The 22,485-nt window shown below is 38.9% G+C and overlaps 1 protein-coding gene across 1 annotated transcript in view; it reads right to left on the bottom strand.

Annotated features, from left to right (window-relative positions):
* Positions 1–22,485, bottom strand: part of TBC1D32 (TBC1 domain family member 32) — a 695,824-nt gene that overhangs the window by 278,605 nt on the left and 394,734 nt on the right. Inside the window, exons 21-22 of the mRNA XM_053710787.1 lie at positions 16,772–16,890; positions 3,571–3,690 (exon numbers count right to left, since the gene is read on the bottom strand). Of these exons, the coding sequence (XP_053566762.1) occupies positions 3,571–3,690; positions 16,772–16,890 (239 nt within the window). The remainder of the gene's footprint in view (positions 1–3,570; positions 3,691–16,771; positions 16,891–22,485) is intronic.

Raw genomic sequence — 22,485 nt, 5'->3', positions numbered from 1 at the left:
CACACATGTGGCAGCATGAAATACAATAAAGAATATTATGCATAAATCCTGCCGTTCAATAATCCCCTTTCCGAGGATATTAACCCTTGATTCTATACAGATAAAAGGAGACACACTGTGACCCTGTCTTCTTGCATTATCAAATGTGTATAAATAAAACGATCTTACCAGAATCTATGCCGTGGAACAGGAACACAGCCTTTCAAGTGTGACAGGGTAATTGCATCGCTCCTGACATGGACTTGAGTGCAGAAAAGCAGGCAGCGAAACTCATCAACACTGATTGCTTATGGAGCTGTTAATCTGAGTTGGGATGGGTTTGCAAGAAGACTCTCCCTGCATCTGCGGACTCTATTTTTCATCCAAGCTCTCACTGAGAGGCTGACAGGACTACTTAAAACTCCAGTCCCATTCAGAAGAGTACTACCCTACACAGGAGACTACTCCGAACCTTCCGACACTTCTCTGCTAACCTCCTGTGATGAAAGGCAAAGAATGACTGGGGGATGAGGGAAGTAGGGGAGGTATTTAAGCCTTTGGCTGTGGTGTTTTTGCCTCCTCCTGGTGGCCAGGTTCTTAATTCCCACAAAAAATGAATGAAGCTGTGGACTCTCCTCCCATTAAGATGGAAAATAATATTTTGGACAAATCCATGTACTGCAAAATTTGTACTATACTCAACCTCTGTCCCATATCCTAGTTTGTTTTCTCTTTTAATAATAATAATCTTTATTAATCCCTTTATTAAAATCAAAGTAAATAAGACAATTACAAATTTAGTTTACAAACCAGTCTAAACACTTTCCAGTATTATTATTTTTTAAGTTTTAAAACAGAGCATTCAATTTTTTACTTAAATACTTCAAATTGCTGTATAAAATTACAACCAAACTTGAATAAATATACATGCCAACATTTTATAAACCTATTCTATCTATATATTTATCATATTCTTTAACTATTATTTTTCTATAGCATTTTTTAATTGTTTTACAATCCAAGTCTTCAAAAAAACCTTGTTTCCTTGTTAATAACAAACTATAAACAATTAATTAAACTCCATATTCTGGGATAAATAAATAGAATATCAATAAGAGAAAATCTGAAATGTAATTGTCTTAAATACAATATAAAATTGATTTATTTTTGGTTAATCCCATAAAAGATGGATTAAACGTGGTTTCATTAATGAACACTTAGGACAAATATTAATTTAGTTTTTCCATTTTATATCTCAATTAAGTATCTGTATTTGAGTTTCCCTTAAAGTGACAGTCAACACCAGAATTTTTGTTGTTTAAAAAGAAAGATTTTCCATTTATTACCCAGTCCCCAGTTTTGCATAACCAACACTGTTATATAAATACAATTTTTACCTCTGTGATTACCTTGTTTCTAAGCCTCTGCAAACTGTACCCTTATTTCAGTTCTTTTGACAGACTTGCATTTTAGCCAATTAGTGCTCACTCCAGGGTAACTTCACGTGCATGAGTTCAATGTTATCTATATGAACACATGAACTAATGCCCTCTAGTGGTCAAAATGCATTCAGATTAGAGGCAGTCTTCAATGTCTAATAAATTAGCATATGAACCTCCTAGGTTTAGTTTTCAACTAAGTATACCAAAAGAACAAAGCAAAATTGGTGATAAAAGTAAATTGGAAAGCTGTTTAAAATTACATTCCCTATTTAAATAATGAAAGTTTTTTTGGGACTTGACTGTCCCTTTAAATTCATGTTCAATATATTTTTATTCACCATTTTAACACTCTTTATTATAATCTCCTCCACAATATATTTATATATATGATCTCACTATTTATATTTATATGTATTTCAGCTTCTATCAACGCTTCATATATTGAAGATAAAGAAAATTTGTTTTTGAACTGTTGTTTAATTAGTTATCTGATCCCAGAACCTAGGCTTAGGTAATATTATAGTCGTATATAAGTCCATTGATGTTTCATTGAGAACACAAATAATAATTGTAAATTATTAAAATATATTGTTGATTTGATTGTAAAATTAATTATTTTACTTACAGTAGTTAACTATTCTGTTTTCATTTATTAATGGTTCTATTCATATTTCCAGCCAGAAACTGAGGATTACCCTTCTATGGTAAGTATCTCAGTATTCTATAGTTTGCTTTTACTGACACAAATACTCTTCTCTAGGCTATTTGAACAGCTATAATGAAATAGTTCTTAAATTATTTATTTAAAGCTGGTATTGGTTTATTTATTTTCCACAGAAATATCCTTAAAAAATTTAATATTTGTAATGTCTTAAGAGGTTAATAAAAAGGGATCACTTGCATAAGATATAAACGTGGTAGTATTGACATTAACTAAATAACCTCTCACTACAACCAAAAAAAGGAAAATCTATCCAGTTTTAAAAAAATATATAATTTAATCCCATTAAATCATCTATAATCTAATTTATTACAAGTTCTAGGATTTGATTTAATTATTATACCATAATAAGTGAATTAATTAACCTCTTCAAATGGGAGTATTTTGCTTCCTTACATTTTCTTAAGCCATTATATTTCAGACTTAGAAACATTTGTTTTATATCCTGACAGAGAACCATATTCCTCAGTTAAACTAATTACTCTATTTGTATATAGTTTGGGTTGAGAAACAAATAGGAGGTGGTCATCTGCATACAGACCCTACTTAAAGGGATAGTAAAGTCCAAATTAAACTTTCATGATTCAGATAGGGCAGGAAATTTTGAACAACTTTATAATTTACTTTTATCATCAAATTTGCTTTGTTCTCTTGGCATTCTTAGTTGAAAGATAAACCTAAATATGTTCATATGCTAATTTCTAATCCCTTAAAGGCTGACTCTTATCTGAATGCATTTTACAGGTTTTCACAGCTAGAGGGTGTTAGTGCATGTGTTTCACATAAATAACATTGTGGTCATGCAGGTGGAGTTATTTAAGAGTCAGCGCTAATTTCCTGAAATGCAAGTCTGTCAAAAAATCAGAGATAAGGAGGCAGTCAGCATAAGCTTAGATACAAGTTAATTACAGAGGTAAAAAGTATATTTCTAAAACAGTGTTGGTTATGCAAAACTGGGTAATATTAAATAAACGGATTATCTATCTTTTTAAACCATAACATTTTTGGTGTTTACTATCCCTTTAATGTTTTAATTTCCAGGTTTAAAGGGACATGAAACCCAAATTTTTTATTTCATGATTTAGAAAGAACATGCAATTTCAAACAACTTTCTAATTTATTTCTGTTATCTAATTGGCTTTCTACTTTTGATATCCTCTAAAGAATAAAGCAAATTAAATAGAAGTAAATGTGAATGATGTTTAAAATTGTATTCTCTATCTGAATAATGAAAGAAAGAAAAATTGTGTTTAATGTTCCTTTAATTGTTAGAAGGGGATTACTAAGTTTCACTGCTAACAGTTCAAGTACTAAATTGAATAGTGGGAGGGAGGGTGGACATATCCTAAATGCATCCTAGGGCTTTTTTAAATTTATATACAAAATAAGCATCACTGAATTTTGAGATATGTTAGAAGAAGGACTTACATCAAAAGAAGTGGGAACTTCACGTAGGGAATATTCATCCTTTGAAGGTAATTCATGCTTGCCTATTAGTTCATAAACAGCTGGGTAGGACGACAGTAAATTCACTAAGGCTAGAAAAGACTGGAAAATATTTTATTAGAATTAAAAACCTGTGTGTAAAACGGGAGGAGATACAATTTAATGTCAATGCTTCCAAATACTCAAATGTTTCTATATTATATATCGATAAATATTTGAAACTACCTAACTTGATGGTGATTCAGCTAAATATTCCCAAAACCAAAACAATTAAATATTCTATCTATCTATCTATCTATCTATCTATCTGTACCACCTATGTAAAAGAAAACATCATTTATGCTTACCTGATAAATTCATTTATTTCATGGTGGTGAGAGTGCACGACCCATTACTCCTGGGAATTATTATTCCCCAACACTAGGAGGAGCCAAAGATGCCCAAACCGTAAGAACTCTATAAAACCTATCCCACCTCACCAGTACCTCATTCTAACATATATTCGAGCACTAAGAGGAAGGAAAAGTAATAAGAGCGAATAAAATAGAAGCAGGGGAAAAATATGTGCGCAAAAAAGGTAACACAAAGAAAATGCAGAAAAGAGTGGGGTCTCGTGGACTCTCACCACCATGAAAGAAATGAATTTATCAGTTAAGCATAAATTATGTTTTATTTCATACAGGTGGTGAGAGTCCATGATCCATTACTCCTGGAAACTAATACCCAAGCTGTGGAGTCCAAAATTAAAAACAGAAAAGGTTGGGGTCTAAGAAACATCTATTCACTGAGAAACTAAATCCACAACCAAAATAGAGCCTAAAAAAGGAAATAAAAATAACCAATAGACAAAAACAAATCAACCTGAGATAACTGCCTGAAAGACACCCTAACAAAGGCTGCCTCAGAAAAAGCAAGAACATTAAATGGCAGAAAGAATATGCAAAAAAGACCAAACAGCTGACTAGCAAAATTGGTCCACTGATAAACATGCTAAAAAGTGGCAACTTGTCTGAAAAAAAATGAGCAGAAAGCCATCTAAGAGAAGGCTGACCTGCCTCCAAGAAAACTATTGGAATCAAAAACTTCACCCAAGAAGCCAAAGAATCATCTGAAACTCTCTGAACTTCCTAAAACCAACAAACTAAAAGTTTAACTGAAAACCTAAGTGGTGTCAAAAGAACACTATGAAGTTGTAACAATCCAAAATATGAAGAAACCACTCTGAATAATAAAGAAGAAACAATAATGTTCCAACTTAAATGGTCAGAAAACATAACCTTATCCTTAAGAAAAATAAGATAAGGAGGAACAAAATAAAGAGTAGAAACTCTTCTTAGAGAATAAATAGCTAAATGAAACAAGACTTCAAGAAAGAAGTTTATTATCCATCCGATGCATATGCCTAAAAGGAGGAACCTGCAAAATCTTTAAGATAAAATAAAGTTTACAAGGAGGAACAATTAAATAATAACAGGCTTAATTCTAAGCCAAACTAGGACTAAACCTTGAATGTCAAAAGCATTAGCAATCTTTTTACGGAACATAACTAAAAAGGACAGAAAAATGACCCTTCTAAAGAACTTGATAATAAACCCTTATCCAAACCATCTTGTAAAAATATCAAGAAATCTGTTAATACAAGACCTTTAACCTCTTAAGGACATATGACGGAATTTTTCCGTCATAAAACAATTGATCAAACTGAAAGCTGTGTCCTTAAAGGGTTAAATAACAATTCCCCTAGTCACAGACTTACATGCCTGTATAAGAAACTCAAAACTGACCAAATAGTCCAAAGGATTTCTGATTCTATTTACATGCCATCAGCCAAGAGCCAGCCAAGAGAACTAGATTCTGGATAGAAATAAGCATCTTAAAAGAGAAGGTCTGGATGCAAAAGAAGCAGCCAAGGAGAGAGACTGGATAACAGAACCATATCTGCATACCAAATACTGCAGGAACAAGCTGGAGAAAAACAGAATCACCAAATCTCTTCCTGCTAAATCTTGGCAATTACCATGGAATAAGAGGTGGACAGAAATATAGGCTAGCAAGAATCACCATTGAACTACCAGAGCATCCACAAACACAGTTCAAAGATCATCAGAACTATCTCTGGAAGACTACAAAGATCTATTATCTGATAGAACATTATCAAATGAAGAGACCACTCTTCCAAATGGAAGAACTGAAGACTGAGAAAAAAATGCTTTCCAGTTATACAGTCCTGGAACATGATCAGCAGAATTCAGACAGCAATAAACTTCTGCCCAGGAAAGGTATAGATATTATCTTAATAACTAGAGAAATGTAAGTACCCCACTATGATTGACATAAACTACAGATGTAACATAGTCTAATCTGAAACTGAAAAAAAAAAAATCCAGGTTTCAAAAGAGGCCAACTCTGAAGAGCCCTGAATATTGCATGTTTTATAACATCAACAGGGTAACCTCACCACCTGAGGAAACCAAACTGCTTATGACTTTTGAGACCCCCAGATGGCCCTCAACCAGACAAAATAAGAATACATAAAATGCTAATAGCTTATTTACCAAGACAGAAACCAGCTTGTAATTTACTAACAGTATAAGGACAGCTGGGTGAGTAAACAATCTTAATATACAGAGGGAGGCTAGGGAACTTCCCTACGACACCTCAGGGCTGTTGATAAAGTAAATGCTACTGAGAGCTTTACAGGAAAATCAGCAGTAACTCCCTTAAAGGGACAGTCTACACCAGAATTTGTATTGTTTTAAAAGATAGATAATCCCTGTATTACTCAGTCTCTAGTTTTGCATAACCATCCCAGTTATATTAATATACTTTTTACCTCTGTGATTACCTTGTATCTACGCATCTGCAAACTGCCCCCTTATTTAAGCTTTTTTGACAGACATGCATTTTAGCCAGTCAGTGCTAGCTCCTAGGTAACTCCACGTACATGAGTGCAATGTTATCTATATGACACACATGAACTAATGCCCTCTAGTGGTGAAAACTGTCAAAATGCATTCATATATGAGGCGGTCTTCAAGGTCTAAGAAATTAGCATATGAGCCTTCCTAGGTTTAGCTTTCAACAAAGAATACTAAGAGAACAAAGCAAAATTGGTGATAAAAGTAAATTGGAAAGTTGTTTAAAATGACATGCTCTATCTGAATCATGAACGTTTATTTTGACTAGACTGTCCCTTTAACCCTCTCTTCTAGAAAACATTAATTTCGCAGAGCACTTCTTCATCTCTGCCTACCTCCTAGACGAGGCAAAGAACTACTGAGAGAGAAGGGGAAGTAGGAGAGACAGTTGAATGCTTTGATTGGTGCCTTTGCCAGGTGATGTAATTCCCATTTGTAAGAATAGGATTTTGTGGACTTTCACTACCATTAGAAATACATATAGTACTTACCAAAAGGCAATCTATTACTGGAGGAAACCAGTAGGAAGCCAAGACCAGTGCTGAAACATAAGAGCAGAGGAACTGGAATAGGAGTATATCAACGAACCAACAGGCAGAGGCAAAGGACAAGTCCTTGCGACCCCCATGGCAAGGCTTGTGACTAAATCCCTGGTGGTGAAATATATGACACTTCCAATACTCCAAATACATCTCTCCAACAAGCAACTTGTACTCTGAGGGGAAACGGGCCCCAAATTGATCTGAGATCATCCCTCTCTGAGGAATCAAATGCACATCTTCATTCTTCAACCACCTCTGGTGAGGTGGGAGGGGTTTTATAAAGTAATGAATCCACCTGTATGGAAAAAAAATGTTTTTATATATATATATATATATATATATATATACATATATATATATATATACACACACACACATATTTATATATATATATATATATATATATATATATATATATATATATATATATATATATATATATATATATATACACACACACATATATCTATCTTTACATACACACACACACACACATATATATATATATATATATTTATTTTTTTCTTTCTTTCATAAAATTAACTTAGAAGTAAAATGATAGTGCAATTAAATTCTATAAGAAGATTAAAGAAGTCTATAGAAGAAAAATAAAATATGACATTTAAGCCACCATTTATCAATCACCGGACAGACATGGTTCCCGCTGGTAACCTTTTCCGCCCGGTAACCTTTTCCACCCGGCATCGAGGCGAGCAACCAGCATCTGTTGCCCGCAGTTATCATTGAGCAAGCAATTTCTTATGCAGCAACGCCCCTGCTCTCACTCAATCAATTGTACAAAATCAGGGATTGTCAATCCTGGTTGATCCTGAACAGAATGATTTTAAAGTTATAGAAAGGTCAAAATTGAAATGTGCATAGGTGCATTTCAGTTTGAAATATAAGCATTTTTGCAATATACTTCTATTAGCAAAAGTGTTTCTAGCAAATATTGTTACTGTTTTCATTGGTATTGGCACATTATTATTATTATTATTATCGGTTATTTGTAGAGAGCCAACAGATTCCGCAGCGCTAACATATGCTGTATATTGTATCAGTGGAAACATAATTTGTGTTATACAAACCACAGCTGACTACCTGAGAAGGTTTGTTTGAATGTTGGTGCACGGGCCTTCACAGCATACATACGTACAGTATGTCACAATAACTTTTTCGAGAAGCATTTTGCTATTGGAAGTATTTTGCAAACCTGTTTCTATTTAAAATTGGAATCCACCCATGCACATTTCAATTTTTAACTTTCTCTCCCTTGAACTCCACTACCTCATGACAGAACTTACTTAACTAGGGTTTCAGGACTGTTCAGGCTCCAAAGCTGAGTCCACAGCTTCATAAATGTAGCCCACAATATCAAATAAAACTCTGTAACAGCTGGGCGGAGCGTGCAGGCATCCATGATGGCCACACCACACTAGAGCTCCTTAGACAGCGACGGCAGAGACCCACTCCCGGGACAGCTAAACTTGGGCTGCACGCTCCAAAAACTTGTACACTGCAGAGGGAGATGTGAGGACCTCTCTGGGACTTTTTCTATGGGCTGGAGCCCTGCTGAGTGGATCCGCTGACAAGTCGCGGTGAAAGCCGCAAAAGAGCCTGCCTTGAGTGGCGTTTCTCCTCCGTGCTTTCCAGAGGTCCTGCTGCATGGTAGTGAGCGACAAATGGATGTACCCTAAATAACCTTACATCACTTCATTATTGGGGCTCCGTCGATGCTGGTGGCAGCAATTTCTTTTTTCTCTCCAGCTTCTTCCTCCGGATCATCCGATGAGGGGTAAGGCAACATGGTGTATTTTTCTATATACTCCTTAACCCCCTAACTAAACAGAGTGGACTGACATGTTTTCCAGCACATAACGTGCACATATAAGGGGACATAGCAAAGCCTTACAGAGCTATAACAGTACTTATCTCAACCACAAGCTAACTATTACACATCATGAGCCGCAAATTAAGGACTATATATATGTTACTCTAATAAACACCAGCACCCTTATTGGCTGCTTACCAATACTGCTACAGGGAGTGCAGAATTATTAGGCAAGTTGTATTTTTGAGGATTAATTTTATTATTGAACAACAACCATGTTCTCAATGAACCCAAAAAACTCATTAATATCAAAGCTGAATAGTTTTGGAAGTAGTTTTTAGTTTGTTTTTAGTTATAGCTATTTTAGGGGGATATCTGTGTGTGCAGGTGACTATTACTGTGCATAATTATTAGGCAACTTAACAAAAAACAAATATATACCCATTTCAATGATTTATTTTTACCAGTGAAACCAATATAACATCTCAACATTCACAAATATACATTTCTGACATTCAAAAACAAAACAAATCAGTGACCAATATAGCCACCTTTCTTTGCAAGGACACTCAAAAGCCTGCCATCCATGGATTCTGTCAGTGTTTTGATCTGTTCACCATCAACATTGCGTGCAGCAGCAACCACAGCCCCCCAGACACTGTTCAGAGAGGTGTACTGTTTTCCCTCCTTGTAAATCTCACATTTGATGATGGACCACAGGTTCTCAATGGTGTTCAGATCAGGTGAACAAGGAGGCCATGTCATTAGATTTTCTTCTTTTATACCCTTTCTTGCCAGCCATACTGTGGAGTACTTGGACGCGTGTGATGGAGCATTGTCCTGCATGAAAATCATGTTTTTCTTGAAGGATGCAGACTTCTTCCTGTACCACTGCTTGAAGAAGGTGTCTTCCAGAAACTGGCAGTAGGACTAGGAGTTGAGCTTGACTCCATCCTCAACCCGAAAAGGCCCCACAAGCTCATCTTTGATGATACCAGCCCAAACCAGTACTCCACCTCTACCTTGCTGGCGTCTGAGACGGACTGGAGCTCTCTGCCCTTTACCAATCCAGCCACGGGCCCATCCATCTGGCCCATCAAGACTCACTCTCATTTCATCAGTCCATAAAACCTTAGAAAAATCAGTCTTGAGATATTTCTTGGCCCAGTCTTGACGTTTCAGCTTGTGTGTCTTGTTCAGTGGTGGTCGTCTTTCAGCCTTTCTTACCTTGGCCATGTCTCTGAGTATTGCACACCTTGTGCTTTTGGGCACTCCAGTGATGTTGCAGCTCTGAAATATGGCCAAACTGGTGGCAAGTGGCATCTTGGCAGCTGCACGCTTGACTTTTCTCAGTTCATGGGCAGTTATTTTGCGCCTTGGTTTTTCCACACGCTTCTTGCGACCCTGTTGACTATTTTGAATGAAACGCTTGATTGTTCGATGATCACGCTTCAGAAGCTTTGCAATTTTAAGAGTGCTGCATCCCTCTGCAAGATATCTCACTATTTTTGACTTTTCTGAGCCTGTCAAGTCCTTCTTTTGACCCATTTTGCCAAAGGAAAGGAAGTTGCCTAATAATTATGCACACCTGATATAGGGTGTTGATGTCATTAGACCACACCCCTTCTCATTACAGAGATGCACATCACCTAATATGCTTAATTGGTAGTAGGCTTTCGAGCCTATACAACTTGGAGTAAGACAACATGCATAAAGAGGATGATGTGGTCAAAATACTCATTTGCCTAATAATTCTGCACTCCCTGTATATCCTACATGAACAGCATCTTTACTTTACTGGGAATTATCCTTTCTCAGTGTTGGAGCAATAACCAGCCTGCACTTTAATCTACTTTGAGGAGTTTATTCGCCCTACTACAAACACTCCAACAGAGACACTGCCAGTAACAGCTGCCTTACACAATCACTTCATTTGAAAACCTGAGTTGTAACCAAACTATACCCATATGTGGGTTTGTACAAGATGGCGCTTCACAGAAACTCCATAGTGGAGAGAAATCTAAAGCCCAACACTGTCCCTAGCGCAATGAATACTTTTTTCAAAAATGCTGATAAAAAGAAAAAAGCAGATGTTCCTCAGGCACACAGTGATGATGAATGTCAATCTGATAACCCAGATGATTCACAAGGTCCGCCGCCCTCACCGCACAGCCTTTCACAAAATGAAGATGGCCCAGTTACTATGAGAGCCATAGAGGCGCTAATAAACCAAGTTAAGTCCTGCATTAAAAGTGAGTGTGCGGATCTGAAAAGAGACATTAACAAATTGGGTTTTTGTGTAGAGGCCCTAGAGGATGACAGAGAGGAATGGGCTAAATACATTTCTGACATGTCTCACTCCTTGGAAGCTCAACAGTCACAGATTAAGGATCTAGAAAATAAAGTGGATGATATGGAAAATACGGCGCAATGGAACAATCTCTGCATTAGAGGGGTGCCCGAAACTGTGAAAGGTGAAGATGTTCAGTACCACCTCCAAAACATGTTCCAGTCCCTAGCCATTGCTGATCAACACGTGATTGATATACTGCCTTTGGAAAGGGCTCACCGCTCATTGCGCCCTAAGCCCAGCGACAATCAACCTCCCAGGGACATTATAATCTGCTTCCAAAATTACAGGGATAGAGAGAAAATCTACCAACTAGCAAGATCTCAGCCTAACTTTTCCTATATGAGTGCTAAAATCCAGATCTTCCAGGATCTATCCGTAAAGACTCTCCAAATCAGGAAAGAATATGCCTTCCTCACAGAACATCTATGCTCCTTTAAGATCCCATACAGGTGGGGCTTCCGGGTCTCCTTGCAGGTCATCAAAAGTGGGAAAAGGTATGAGTTTCTGAGCCCAACTCAGGCGGCTGATTTCAGCAAGCAACTAGGCCTTCCTCTCCCAGAAATTCAGGACTCCTATGCTGCCAAAACTGCGCCCCTTCCACCGAGGCCACAGAGACTGTGGTCTGAAATTGCCAGCAAGCAAAGTAAGAAGAAAATGGGGCCTGAATCTCCTTAAATCTCAGGAAGTTACCTGTTCTACGAGATCAACAAACCTGTGAGTATGGTACTTGAGTTCTTTTCTTTTTTGTTTCGAAATAAAGGATCACACCACTCACAGTGACATTTCACTATGTAGCCTCCTGCATATTTAGTGGACACTTGATATCTGCAAGCTACATGTGGACTTTAGTCTAATGTTCAGTCTTACGCTCTTTTGCATATTTGCTGATGTCTTGTATATTCTCAAGTCTCCCCCGCTAACAGAAGTGAAGTTTGTTTGCTGTTTAGTCCTATAATGTTTAGCTTTAAATGCAATTGAGAGTACTCTCGGCCCAGGCGTACCATTATAGGGGCTAAGCACCCTCAAGTATATTTTATTGTTTGACCTCCCATTTGGAGTGGGCTCCATTGAGTTGTAATTTCCTCTGTTGCCACATTCTCTGTTCTCCTTTTCTCTTTCTTTAACACCTCTCCATACCTAATCCCCCTACCTTTCAACTCTTCCCCTACCCTTAACCGTTCCCAACCTCACCTCCAGGTGACTCACGTATTACTTGAAATCAGTTACACTGCGTGCAGAGTATAAATCAGTTGTATTAGAAACGTATTGTCTTAGCTTTAGCAAATAATGCCTGATGTACAGATCAACACTCAAATCACTATGCCTTAACATCACCAAGTCAGCTCTTTTAACATTGCCACACAGAATGTAAAGGGATTCTTGTCCCCACAGAAACGCTCAATAGCTTTCCATGACTTCTATAAAAAGCATATCAACATTATTATGACCTAAGAAACGGATGAACTTGTAATCTCACGCCTTTATTATGACCAACACTTCCTTAATTCTGGCCCGACGAAACATAATGGGGTCAGTATTTCAAAGGGTACACCTTTCCACCTCCTGGACAAATACCAAGATCAAGAGGGCAGGATACTAATCCTGGTAGGGTTATACTATGGCAGACCACTCACGTTGGCCAACATTTGCGCCCCAATATGCCCTTCACCTCCTTTCTTTGGAAAGGTGATTTTAACTTTCATATTACCCCAGCCTTAGACATATCTTCGGGTAAGTCATATCTCCGGAGCAGGAAAATAAGAGCCAACTGGCAGGCACTCCCTTTTTTTGATACCTGGAGATTAAGACACCCTATGACCAAAGACTTTACTTTTTTCTCTAACCCTCAGCGCTCCTATACGCGCCTAGATTACTTACTCTATGACCAGGGTATGTTGACTGTACTGACTGACTCCCGCATACACCACACCTCCTGGTCTGACCATAGCATGGTTAGCTCCACTTTTAAATTGTCCACAAAGCCCCAGCACCAGCAGCTCTGGAGACTCAATGACCAGATCTTTTCAGACCCTTTGATAACCACCGATAAAATAGAAAAATAACTGAGGTTTTTAATTTTAACAACCCAGGCGAGACATCAATAACTAATAATTGGGAAGCATACAGATGCTACATTAGAGGAGTGATAATGACCCACACACATAAATTACGCAAACAGAGAGCAGCACTATACACAACTTTGACGTCTGACTTCCAAGAGAAAGAAAGAGAGCTAAAATGTAACCCAAAATCCTCACAGCTCTTGCTACAATCTCAGCAGGCTAGGGAAGCACTTACTTAACACCTGATTAAAAACGCCCAGCTTCGAGCACTCAGCACAAAATCCAAGTTTTTCATTGAAAGTAACAAGGCAGGACGCCTTCTGGCCAGATCTCTTTAAAAAAAAAAACTACAAATCCGTTATCCCTAAAATAGTGGATTCCTCAGGCTCCTTGTATACCTCCAATACATATATAGTCAACCAATTGGCAGATTATTATTCCTCCCTCTATAATCTACCAAACCCAGACCCACTCTATAAACGTGGATTAATTAAAAACTACCTTTCACAGACACATTTCCCCTCCCTGACCGCACAGCACTGTGAAACTCTGGACTCACAGTTTACGCTACAGGAACTGCTAGTGGCTATTAAGAACCTACCTCAGGGAAAAGCCCCAGGCCCTGATGGCTTTACACCCAAGTTCTATCACCTGTTCATTGATAGTGTATCCAGCTTACCGCAGTCTCTATTAGGGTCTACGATTTCTGTCATTCCAAAACCGGGTAAACCGTCTGATCAAGTAACCAATTATAGCCCAATATCTTTAATAAACATAGACATTAAGATATATGCGAAGCTAATGGCGACGAGAATAAACGGAATCCTCCCCCTACTTATACATACCGACCAAGCCGATTTCATTCCAAGTAGGGAAGCCAAAGATAACTCTATACGTGTATTACAAACCCTGTTTACTACTGTTTCCATTAAAACCCCGATGGTCTTTCTGTCTACAGATGCGGAAAAGGCCTTCGACAGGGTCGACTGGGATTTTCTCTGGGCCACGCTGCCGAAGTTTGGATTCTCATATATATTGATTACTCAAATAAAGGCGCTATATCATAACCCCACTGGCAGAATTTCCGCTAACAACACACTAACCCATCAGATCTTCATCAATAACGGCACACGCCAGGGCTGTCCCCTTTCTTCCTTGTTATTTGCCCTGACGGTGGAGGCATTAGCGGCTAGGATCAGAAATAACACCAACATCCAGGGAATCTTCTTCGGTGAGGAACACCAAAAGTGCCTCCTTTACGCAGACAATATTATATTCATGATCAGTTCCACGACCTCTTCTATACCTCCTCTCCTTGCAGAGCTAGCCATGTACAAACAGGTTTCTAATTTTACTATTAATATGGGGAAATCAATATTGATGCCTTTAAATATCTCACAGGTGTAATCCTGATTTATTTCCAGTCACACCAGTTTCCAGATCGCGACCAAACTGCGCTATTTGGGAATCGAGGTTCCTGCTACTCCAGCAGATCTTTTTGACCTTAACTACTTACCTTTGCAAAATGAGTCTCTGTCCTCCCTTGAGACCTGGCACAAGCAAGGTCACCTCTCTTGGCTAAGTCGCATTAATGCCATAAAAATGAATCTACTCCCCAAATCAAATGTACCTATTTCAAGTTCTCCCGTTAGATCTTCCCCTACAATATATATCCCGACAGCAAAAACAATTTGAACTATTTATATGGGCACATAAGAGGACCAGGGTGACCAGGAATACACTATATCTCAGTAGAGAGCACGGAGGCTTAGGTGTCCCAAACCTTTTAGAGTATTATAGAGCAGCTCATTTGGCACCCAATACTGCTTGGAAACATGCTCTCCCAAATAAACCATGGGTCCAGCTAGAATGCAATCTGACAGGAGGTCACAATATAGGTGAGCTGTGCTGGATTCCCCCCAATGCAAAACCCCCCAGTTACAAACTATCTTGTAGCGGCTACCCTACGAGTCTGAGATAGGTTAGTGGCCCAAAACAAAACAATATCTAGCTCAATATCCCCCCGACCCATCTCCTTAACAACCTGAGTCTGTTAGACACTCACGCTATTCAGACTCCACGTGTTGGGGGTATACCTACAAATATCCCAGTTTATAGGGTGTCACTCCCTTTTAAACCTTATGTACTTCCCCCTCTATAAATAGGTCCCATATCTCCATAATCTATAAAATACTAAGAGGTTCCTTTCCTGATAAGAAGCCCTCCTATATTTCTAAATGGGAAGCAGAGCTAAAAACCAACCTGACTGAGCCTCAATGGAGCCATATATTTAATGAGATAAAAAAGTCATCCATCTCCATAAATATCGCCAAAATGAATTATAAATTGTTCTCCAGGTGGTATCCGACTCCACACCGCCTTTACAGTATCTTTCCGAACTCCTCATTACTATGTTGGAATCTTTGTTGGGGTGTGGGTACACTGTCTCCCATCTGGTGGTCCTTTCCCCTCTTATGCACATTTTTGGCAGACATCTCTAGGAGCATTAACACTGTACTGGGTACCTCAATAACACTTTCACCCACTATTATTCTACTAAACTATACACCACGCATATTCTGCATATATAGGAAACGATTATTTAACTGTATGCTTAACTGCCCGAAGCGTTTAATACCTAGGCTATGGAAGAAAAATGTGCTCCCTACATTACCTATGTGGTTAAATAAAGTAGATCATGTCTTAGCGTTAGAAAGCCACTACATTATGTGTTTATTGGGAAGCAAGACTTTTTCGCCAATGTCTTTTTCTTATAGGAACAAAAAATTCTGTGAATGTCATACCTATTTATCTATAAAGTGGTGTAATGTAAAGCTCAAAATTTGAAATATACCTGACAATGCTATTTACTTGCTTTTAATGCTCTACATAAGACAATAAGACCTCTGTAACAGCTGTTTACATCATTAAACTATTACAAAATAATATTTGTTTAAAATGAAATCGACAATAAACAATTACAACATTTGTACTTGTCCCACCTTCCTTAGAGGGGCCGAAAAAAAACTAGGTTTTCAAAATGTTTCAAATTGCATAAACCAGATATTTGATTTACAGCATTTTGAAAATACAGTCTTTTTGCCTCTCTAAGGAGCATTGGACAAGCACAATTTTCAAGCATAAGCACAAATGTAATGGCCCTTTAAAATCACAAAGAGTTTAATGATTCTTTTAAATAGGTGTGTGCATAAGATCTCTAGAATGAATGCATCCTTTTATGTAAATAGACCTATTTAAAGAATTATTTACTTTCTGTTCAATATCAAATGATTTACATTTAAATATTATATCGACTTTATAGTTGTATATAAAACAATGCAATTTTCCAATACGTTTGCACAGGTATCATTAGTTACAAGAAAGTTAACGTAAATAATAGACATATAACTATGTGTTCTTAATACAATGTGCTCTAAATATTGACATAACATTGTTAGAAAGAGAACAAGAAATACCTTTTGACAGCTTCTATCTATTGGGTCAACAGGAATAGGCTTAGGGTGAATTACTCTGATGTCATCTCTTCCACATTCTAAAACAGCCCACAGATCAGTGACAAGAGCCTGGATAAAGCCTAAATTAAAATATGGGGGGGGGGGAACAGTATTATTTGTTAGTTGATGTTCATATATTTGAAAATACACTATAATAACCAATTTGGTTATAATGAAAAGGATATTCAGATACTATTGAGGTAAATGCCTTAGCCACTCCTGCATTTGGTCTTTGGTGCCCTTATTATTTCAATATATATCCATCCTTATGACTTGTACAGCAAAAATAACTTATGCAGAGAATAAAAATAAAAATATATTTTGGTCAATCTTTAGGAGGTTGCATGAGCAAAAACCCACACAATACTAAGCAAGTCAAAACAAAGTGTCAAGGTGGGCTTTTTATATGGCAACATAAGTGTGAAGAAAATATTGATTTACTAATTACTATAAATCTTGTTTTCCTACCCTGTGATGCAACACAGATATTTAGGTGCTTATGGGGTTAATGTCTAAGTTACACATATGAATGTTAGTGCATGACTCAAACAAAAACATAATGTATGCTTACCAGATACCAGATAGGGAGAGTCCACGGCTTCATTCCTTACTGTTTGGAAATACAACAGCTGGCCACCAGGAGGAAGCACAGACACCCCAGCTAAAGGCTAAAACATCCCTCCAACTTCCTCATTACCTAAGTCATTATGCTGAGGGAACAAGGAAAAGTAGGAGAAACATTAGGGTATACAATACCTTGGCATTTTTCGTGTTGTGTTGCCTCACAACCTGGAATCAACATGGATTGTTTGAGGATTTGCATAATTTAATTTACAGAACATGCCCACAACTTTGAAGATGTTTTTTTTTTTTTTTAATTATTATTGTGAAGCAAACAATAAATAGGACAAAATAACAGAAAAAGCTCAGTGTGCATTACTATTCACCCCCCTAAAGTCAATACTTTGTAGTGCCACTTTTTGCGGCAATCACACATCCAAGTCGCTTTGGATAAGTCTCTATGGGCTTGCCACATCTTACCACTTGGATTTTTGCCCATTTCTCCTTGCAGAACTGCTCCAGCTCCTTCAAGTTCGATGGTTTGTGCTTGTGAACAGCAATCTTTAAGTCTGACCACAGATTTTCTATTGGATTGAGGTTTGGGCTTTGACTAGGCCATTCCAACACATTTACATGTTTCCCCTTAAACCACTCAAGTGTTGCTTTAGCAGTGTGTTTGGGGTCATTGTCCTGCTGGAAGGTGAACCTCCGTCCTAGCCTCAAATCACGCACAGAGTGGTACAGGTTTTGCTCCAGAATATCTCTGTATTTAGAACCATCCATCTTTATCTCAACTGTGACCAGTTTCCCAGTCCCGGCTGCTGAAAAACATCCCTACAGCATGATGCTGCCACCACCATGTTTCACCGTGGGGATGGTGTTCTTTGGGTGATTTGATGTGTTGGGTTTGCGCCAGACATAGCGTTTTCTTTGATGGCTGAAAAGTTCAATTTTAGTCTCATCAGACCAGAGCATCTTCCTCCATACATTTTGGGAGTCTCCCACATGCCTTTTCGCAAACTCAAAACATGCCATTTTGTTTTTTGCTGAAAGTAATGGCTTTCTTCTGGCCAGTCTGCCATAAAGCCCAACTCTATGGAGTGTACAGCTTATTGTCGTCCTATGTGCAGATACTCCAGTCTCTGCTGTGGAACTATGCAGCTCCTCCAGGGTTACCCTAGATCTGTGCTGCCTCTCTGATTAATGCCCTCCTTGCCCGGTCCATGAGTTTTGGTGGGCGGCTGTCTCTTGGCCTGTTTGCTGTTGTGCCATGTTCTTTCCATTTGGTTATGATAGATTTGATGGTGCTCCTGGGGATCATCAAAGATTTGGATAATTTTTTATAACCTAACCCTGACTTGTACTTCTCAACAACATTGTCCCTTACTTGTTTGGAGAGTTCCATGGTCTTCATGGCAGTGTTTGATTAGTGGTGCCTCTTGCTTAGGGGTTGCAGCCTCTGGGGCCTTTTAAAAAAGGTGTGTATATGTAATGACAGATCATGTGACACTTAGATTGCACACAGGTGAATATCATTTCACTAATTATGTGATTTCTGAAGGTTATTGGTTGCACCAGAGCTTTTTATGGGCTTCATAACAAAGAGGGTAAATACATACGCACATGCCAATTTTCTGTTTTCTATTTCTAAAAAATAGTTTTATGTATATATTTTTCTCATTTCAATTCACCAACTTAGACTATTGTGTTCTGATCCATAACATAAAATTCAGATTAATAAAACATTGAACTTAAGGCTGTAATGTAACAAAATAGGTAAAAAGTCAAGGGGGTGAATACTTTTGCAAGGCATTGTAAATGGTGCAAGAAGAATAAAATAAATAATAGGAGACCACCCATAGACAAGAAAAAACGGGCGGGAGCCATGGATTCTCCCTATCCGGAAGGAAAGGAATTTATCTAGTAAGCATAAATTATGTTTTCTTTTCTAAGATAATTCCTTACTGTTGTGAAAACTATACCCAAGCTCCAGAGGACACTGAATGAATAACGGGAGGGAACAAAAGGGAAGATGTGGACCCTATTCTGACGGGCACCACAGCCTGCAAATCTTTTCTCCCGAAAGCTGCTTCAAGCGAAGCAAAAACATCAAACTTGTAAAATTTTGAAAAAGTGTGTAAGGAGGACCAGGTAGCCGCCTTACAAATCTGATCCATAGAGGCCTCATTCTTTAAAGCCCAAGAGGAAGCCACTGCTCTAGTGGAATGAGCCGTTATTTTCTCAGGAGGACGATGTCCCGCTGTCTCGTAAGCTAAGCGGATGACACTCCTTAATCAAAAAGATAGTGAAGTCGAAGTAGCCTTCTACCCCTTACGCTTCCCGGGATAGACAACAAACAAAGTCTAAACTCCTTAGTAGCCTGAAGATAGAACTTCAAGGCGCGAACCACATCCAAATTGTGAAGTAAGCGTTCTTTCGATAAAGAAAGATTAGGACACACGGAAGGAACCACAATCTCCTGATTGATGCTGCGATCTGACACAACCTTAGGAAGAAAACCTAATTTAGTACATAAAACTGCCTTATCTACATGAAAAATCAGATAAGGGGACTCACATTGCAAAGCAGAGATTTTGAGAAACTCTGCGCTCAGAGACAATAGCCAATAAAGAGAGAACCTTCCAAGATAACAATTTATGTCAACGGAATGCAGAGGATCAAACGGAACATGTTGCAAAACCCGAAGAACAATATTTAGGCTCCAAGGAGGAGCCTCAGAACTAAACACAGGTCTGATCTTAATCAGAGCCCTAACAAAGGATTGCACATCTGGAAGCTTAGCCGGTCTCTTGTGCAATAAAACTGACAGGGACGAAATATGTCCCCTCAGGGAACTAGCAGAAAGGCCCTTCTCCAGCCCATCCTGGAGAAAAGATAAGATCCTGGCAACCTTAACTATGTGCCAGGAAAAACCACGCTCTTCACACCAGAATAAGTAGGTCCTCCACACCTTGTGGTAGATACGCAGAGTAACTGGTTACGAGATTGAATAAGAGTATTAATGACACTTTCAGAGAAACCTCTCTTGGCTAAGACTAAGCGTTCAATCTCCACGCAGTCAGCCTCAGAGAATCTAGATTTTGATGAACAAATGGACCTTGTATCAGCACGTATCTGCAACAAGATAACTTCCACGGAGAAGATGAGGACATACCCACTTGATCCCTGAACCAAGTCCTTTGCGGCCACGATGAAGCAATCAGGATTACTTATACCCGCTCCTGCTTGATGGGGCCACCACTCGAGGAAGAAGCGGTAATGGAGAAAAAAATATATGCGTTTGAACCTCCAGGTCACTGCTAGTGCATCTATTAGATCCGCTTGGGGATCCCTCGACCCATACCTGGGTAGCTTGGTATTGAGACGGGACGCCATGAGATCTATCTCCGGCATCCCCCACATGCTGCATATCTCTGCAAACACCTCGGGATGGAAAAACCATTCCCCTGAATGGAAGGATTGCCTGCTGAGAAAATCTGCCTCCCAGTTGTCCACACCCGGAATGTGGATCGCTGCCAGTGAACAAAACAGCAAACAACTGTGGGCCTCCACCCACTCCAGAATCTGAGACACCATGAGACCAATCATCTCCATACACTGAGCCACAGAGGGACTCAAGGAGGTCCGGAGGGCCAGACATGCTGAAGTTAGCTTGCATTGTCTCTGGTCTGTTAGAAATATCCCCATGAATATGGAGTCTATTATAGTACCCAGGAATTCCACCCTGGTACTTGGGATAAGAGAACTCTTTTCCAAGTTTATCTTCCATCCATGTGATCGAAGAAGACTGAGAAGGGACTCCGAGTATTCTTCCGCAAGATGAGAGGATGGTGCTTGCACCAGAATATCGTCCAAGTATGGGGCTACTGCATACCCTGAGTTCTGGCAATGGATAGAACAGCCCCCACAACATTCGTAAAGATTCTTGGAGCAGTAGCTAGGCCAAAAGGAAGGGCAATGAACTGGAAGTGCTGGTCCAGGAATGCAAACCTCAGGAATTGAAAGTGTTCCCTGTGGATTGGAACATGAAGGTAAGCATCCTTCAGATCTATAGTGGTCATATACTGGACTTCCTGAATTAAAGGAAGGATGGACCTTATCGTCTCCATCTTGAAGGAAGGGACACTGAGAAATTTGCTTAAGCACTTTAGGTCCAGAACTGGGCGAAAAGTTCCTCCATCTTTGGGACCACGGAAATGTTTAGAAAAAAAACCCAAACCTCTTTCTTCGATAGGCACCGGGACAACAACTCCTGAGGAGGATAGATCCCGAACACTTCCTATAAAGGCATCCCTCTTTTCTTGTCTGGAAGACAGATTCAAGTGAAGGAATCCGCCCCTTGGCGGATGAGATTAGAAGCCTATCTTGTATCCCCTTAGATACCATCTCCAGGACCCACGGATCCTGTACGTCCTTGAACCAGGCGTCTGAAAAAAGAGACAGTCTGCCTTGCCCCCTACACGATCCAATCCCGGATCGTGGGCTGCCACTTCATGCCGATTTGCTTTAGGCGGGCTTCTTATTCTGCTTAAATTTATTCCAGGACTGAGCCGGCTTCCAAGTAATCTTGGGTTGCTCGGGCTTGGAGGAGGATTGTTGTCATTGGGATTTATCAGAACAAAAAGAACGAAAATTAGAAGATTGTTGTCCCTTAGACTTGTTCTTCTTATCTTGCGGTAGGAAGGCACCCTTGCCTCCGGTAACCATAGAAATAATGGAGTCCAGGTCTGGACCAAATAAAATCTTTCCCTTGAAGGGAAGAGAAAGGAGTTTGGACTTAGAAGTCATATCCGCAGACCAAGACTTCAACCAGAGCGCCATGCAGGCTAGGACTGCAAAGCCAGAGGCCTTTGCATTTAGGCAAATAACTTGCATGTTCTCATCACAGATAAAATAATTAGCAATTCTCAGAACTTTAATTCTGTCTTGAATATCCTCGAGGGGAGACTCCATCTCAATGAGTTCTGACAAAGAGTCACACCAGTAGGTAGCCATTCCGGCAACTGCAACCGCATGTTGAAACAAAAATCTGGTATGTTGAAACATCTTTCTCAGAAAGGTTTGCATTTTCTTATCCATCGGCTCTCTGAACA

This window comes from Bombina bombina, chromosome 4, assembly GCF_027579735.1.
Source record: "Bombina bombina isolate aBomBom1 chromosome 4, aBomBom1.pri, whole genome shotgun sequence".
Classification (NCBI taxonomy): Eukaryota; Metazoa; Chordata; class Amphibia; order Anura; family Bombinatoridae; genus Bombina; species Bombina bombina.
This window is presented reverse-complemented; position numbering and strand designations above follow the sequence as displayed.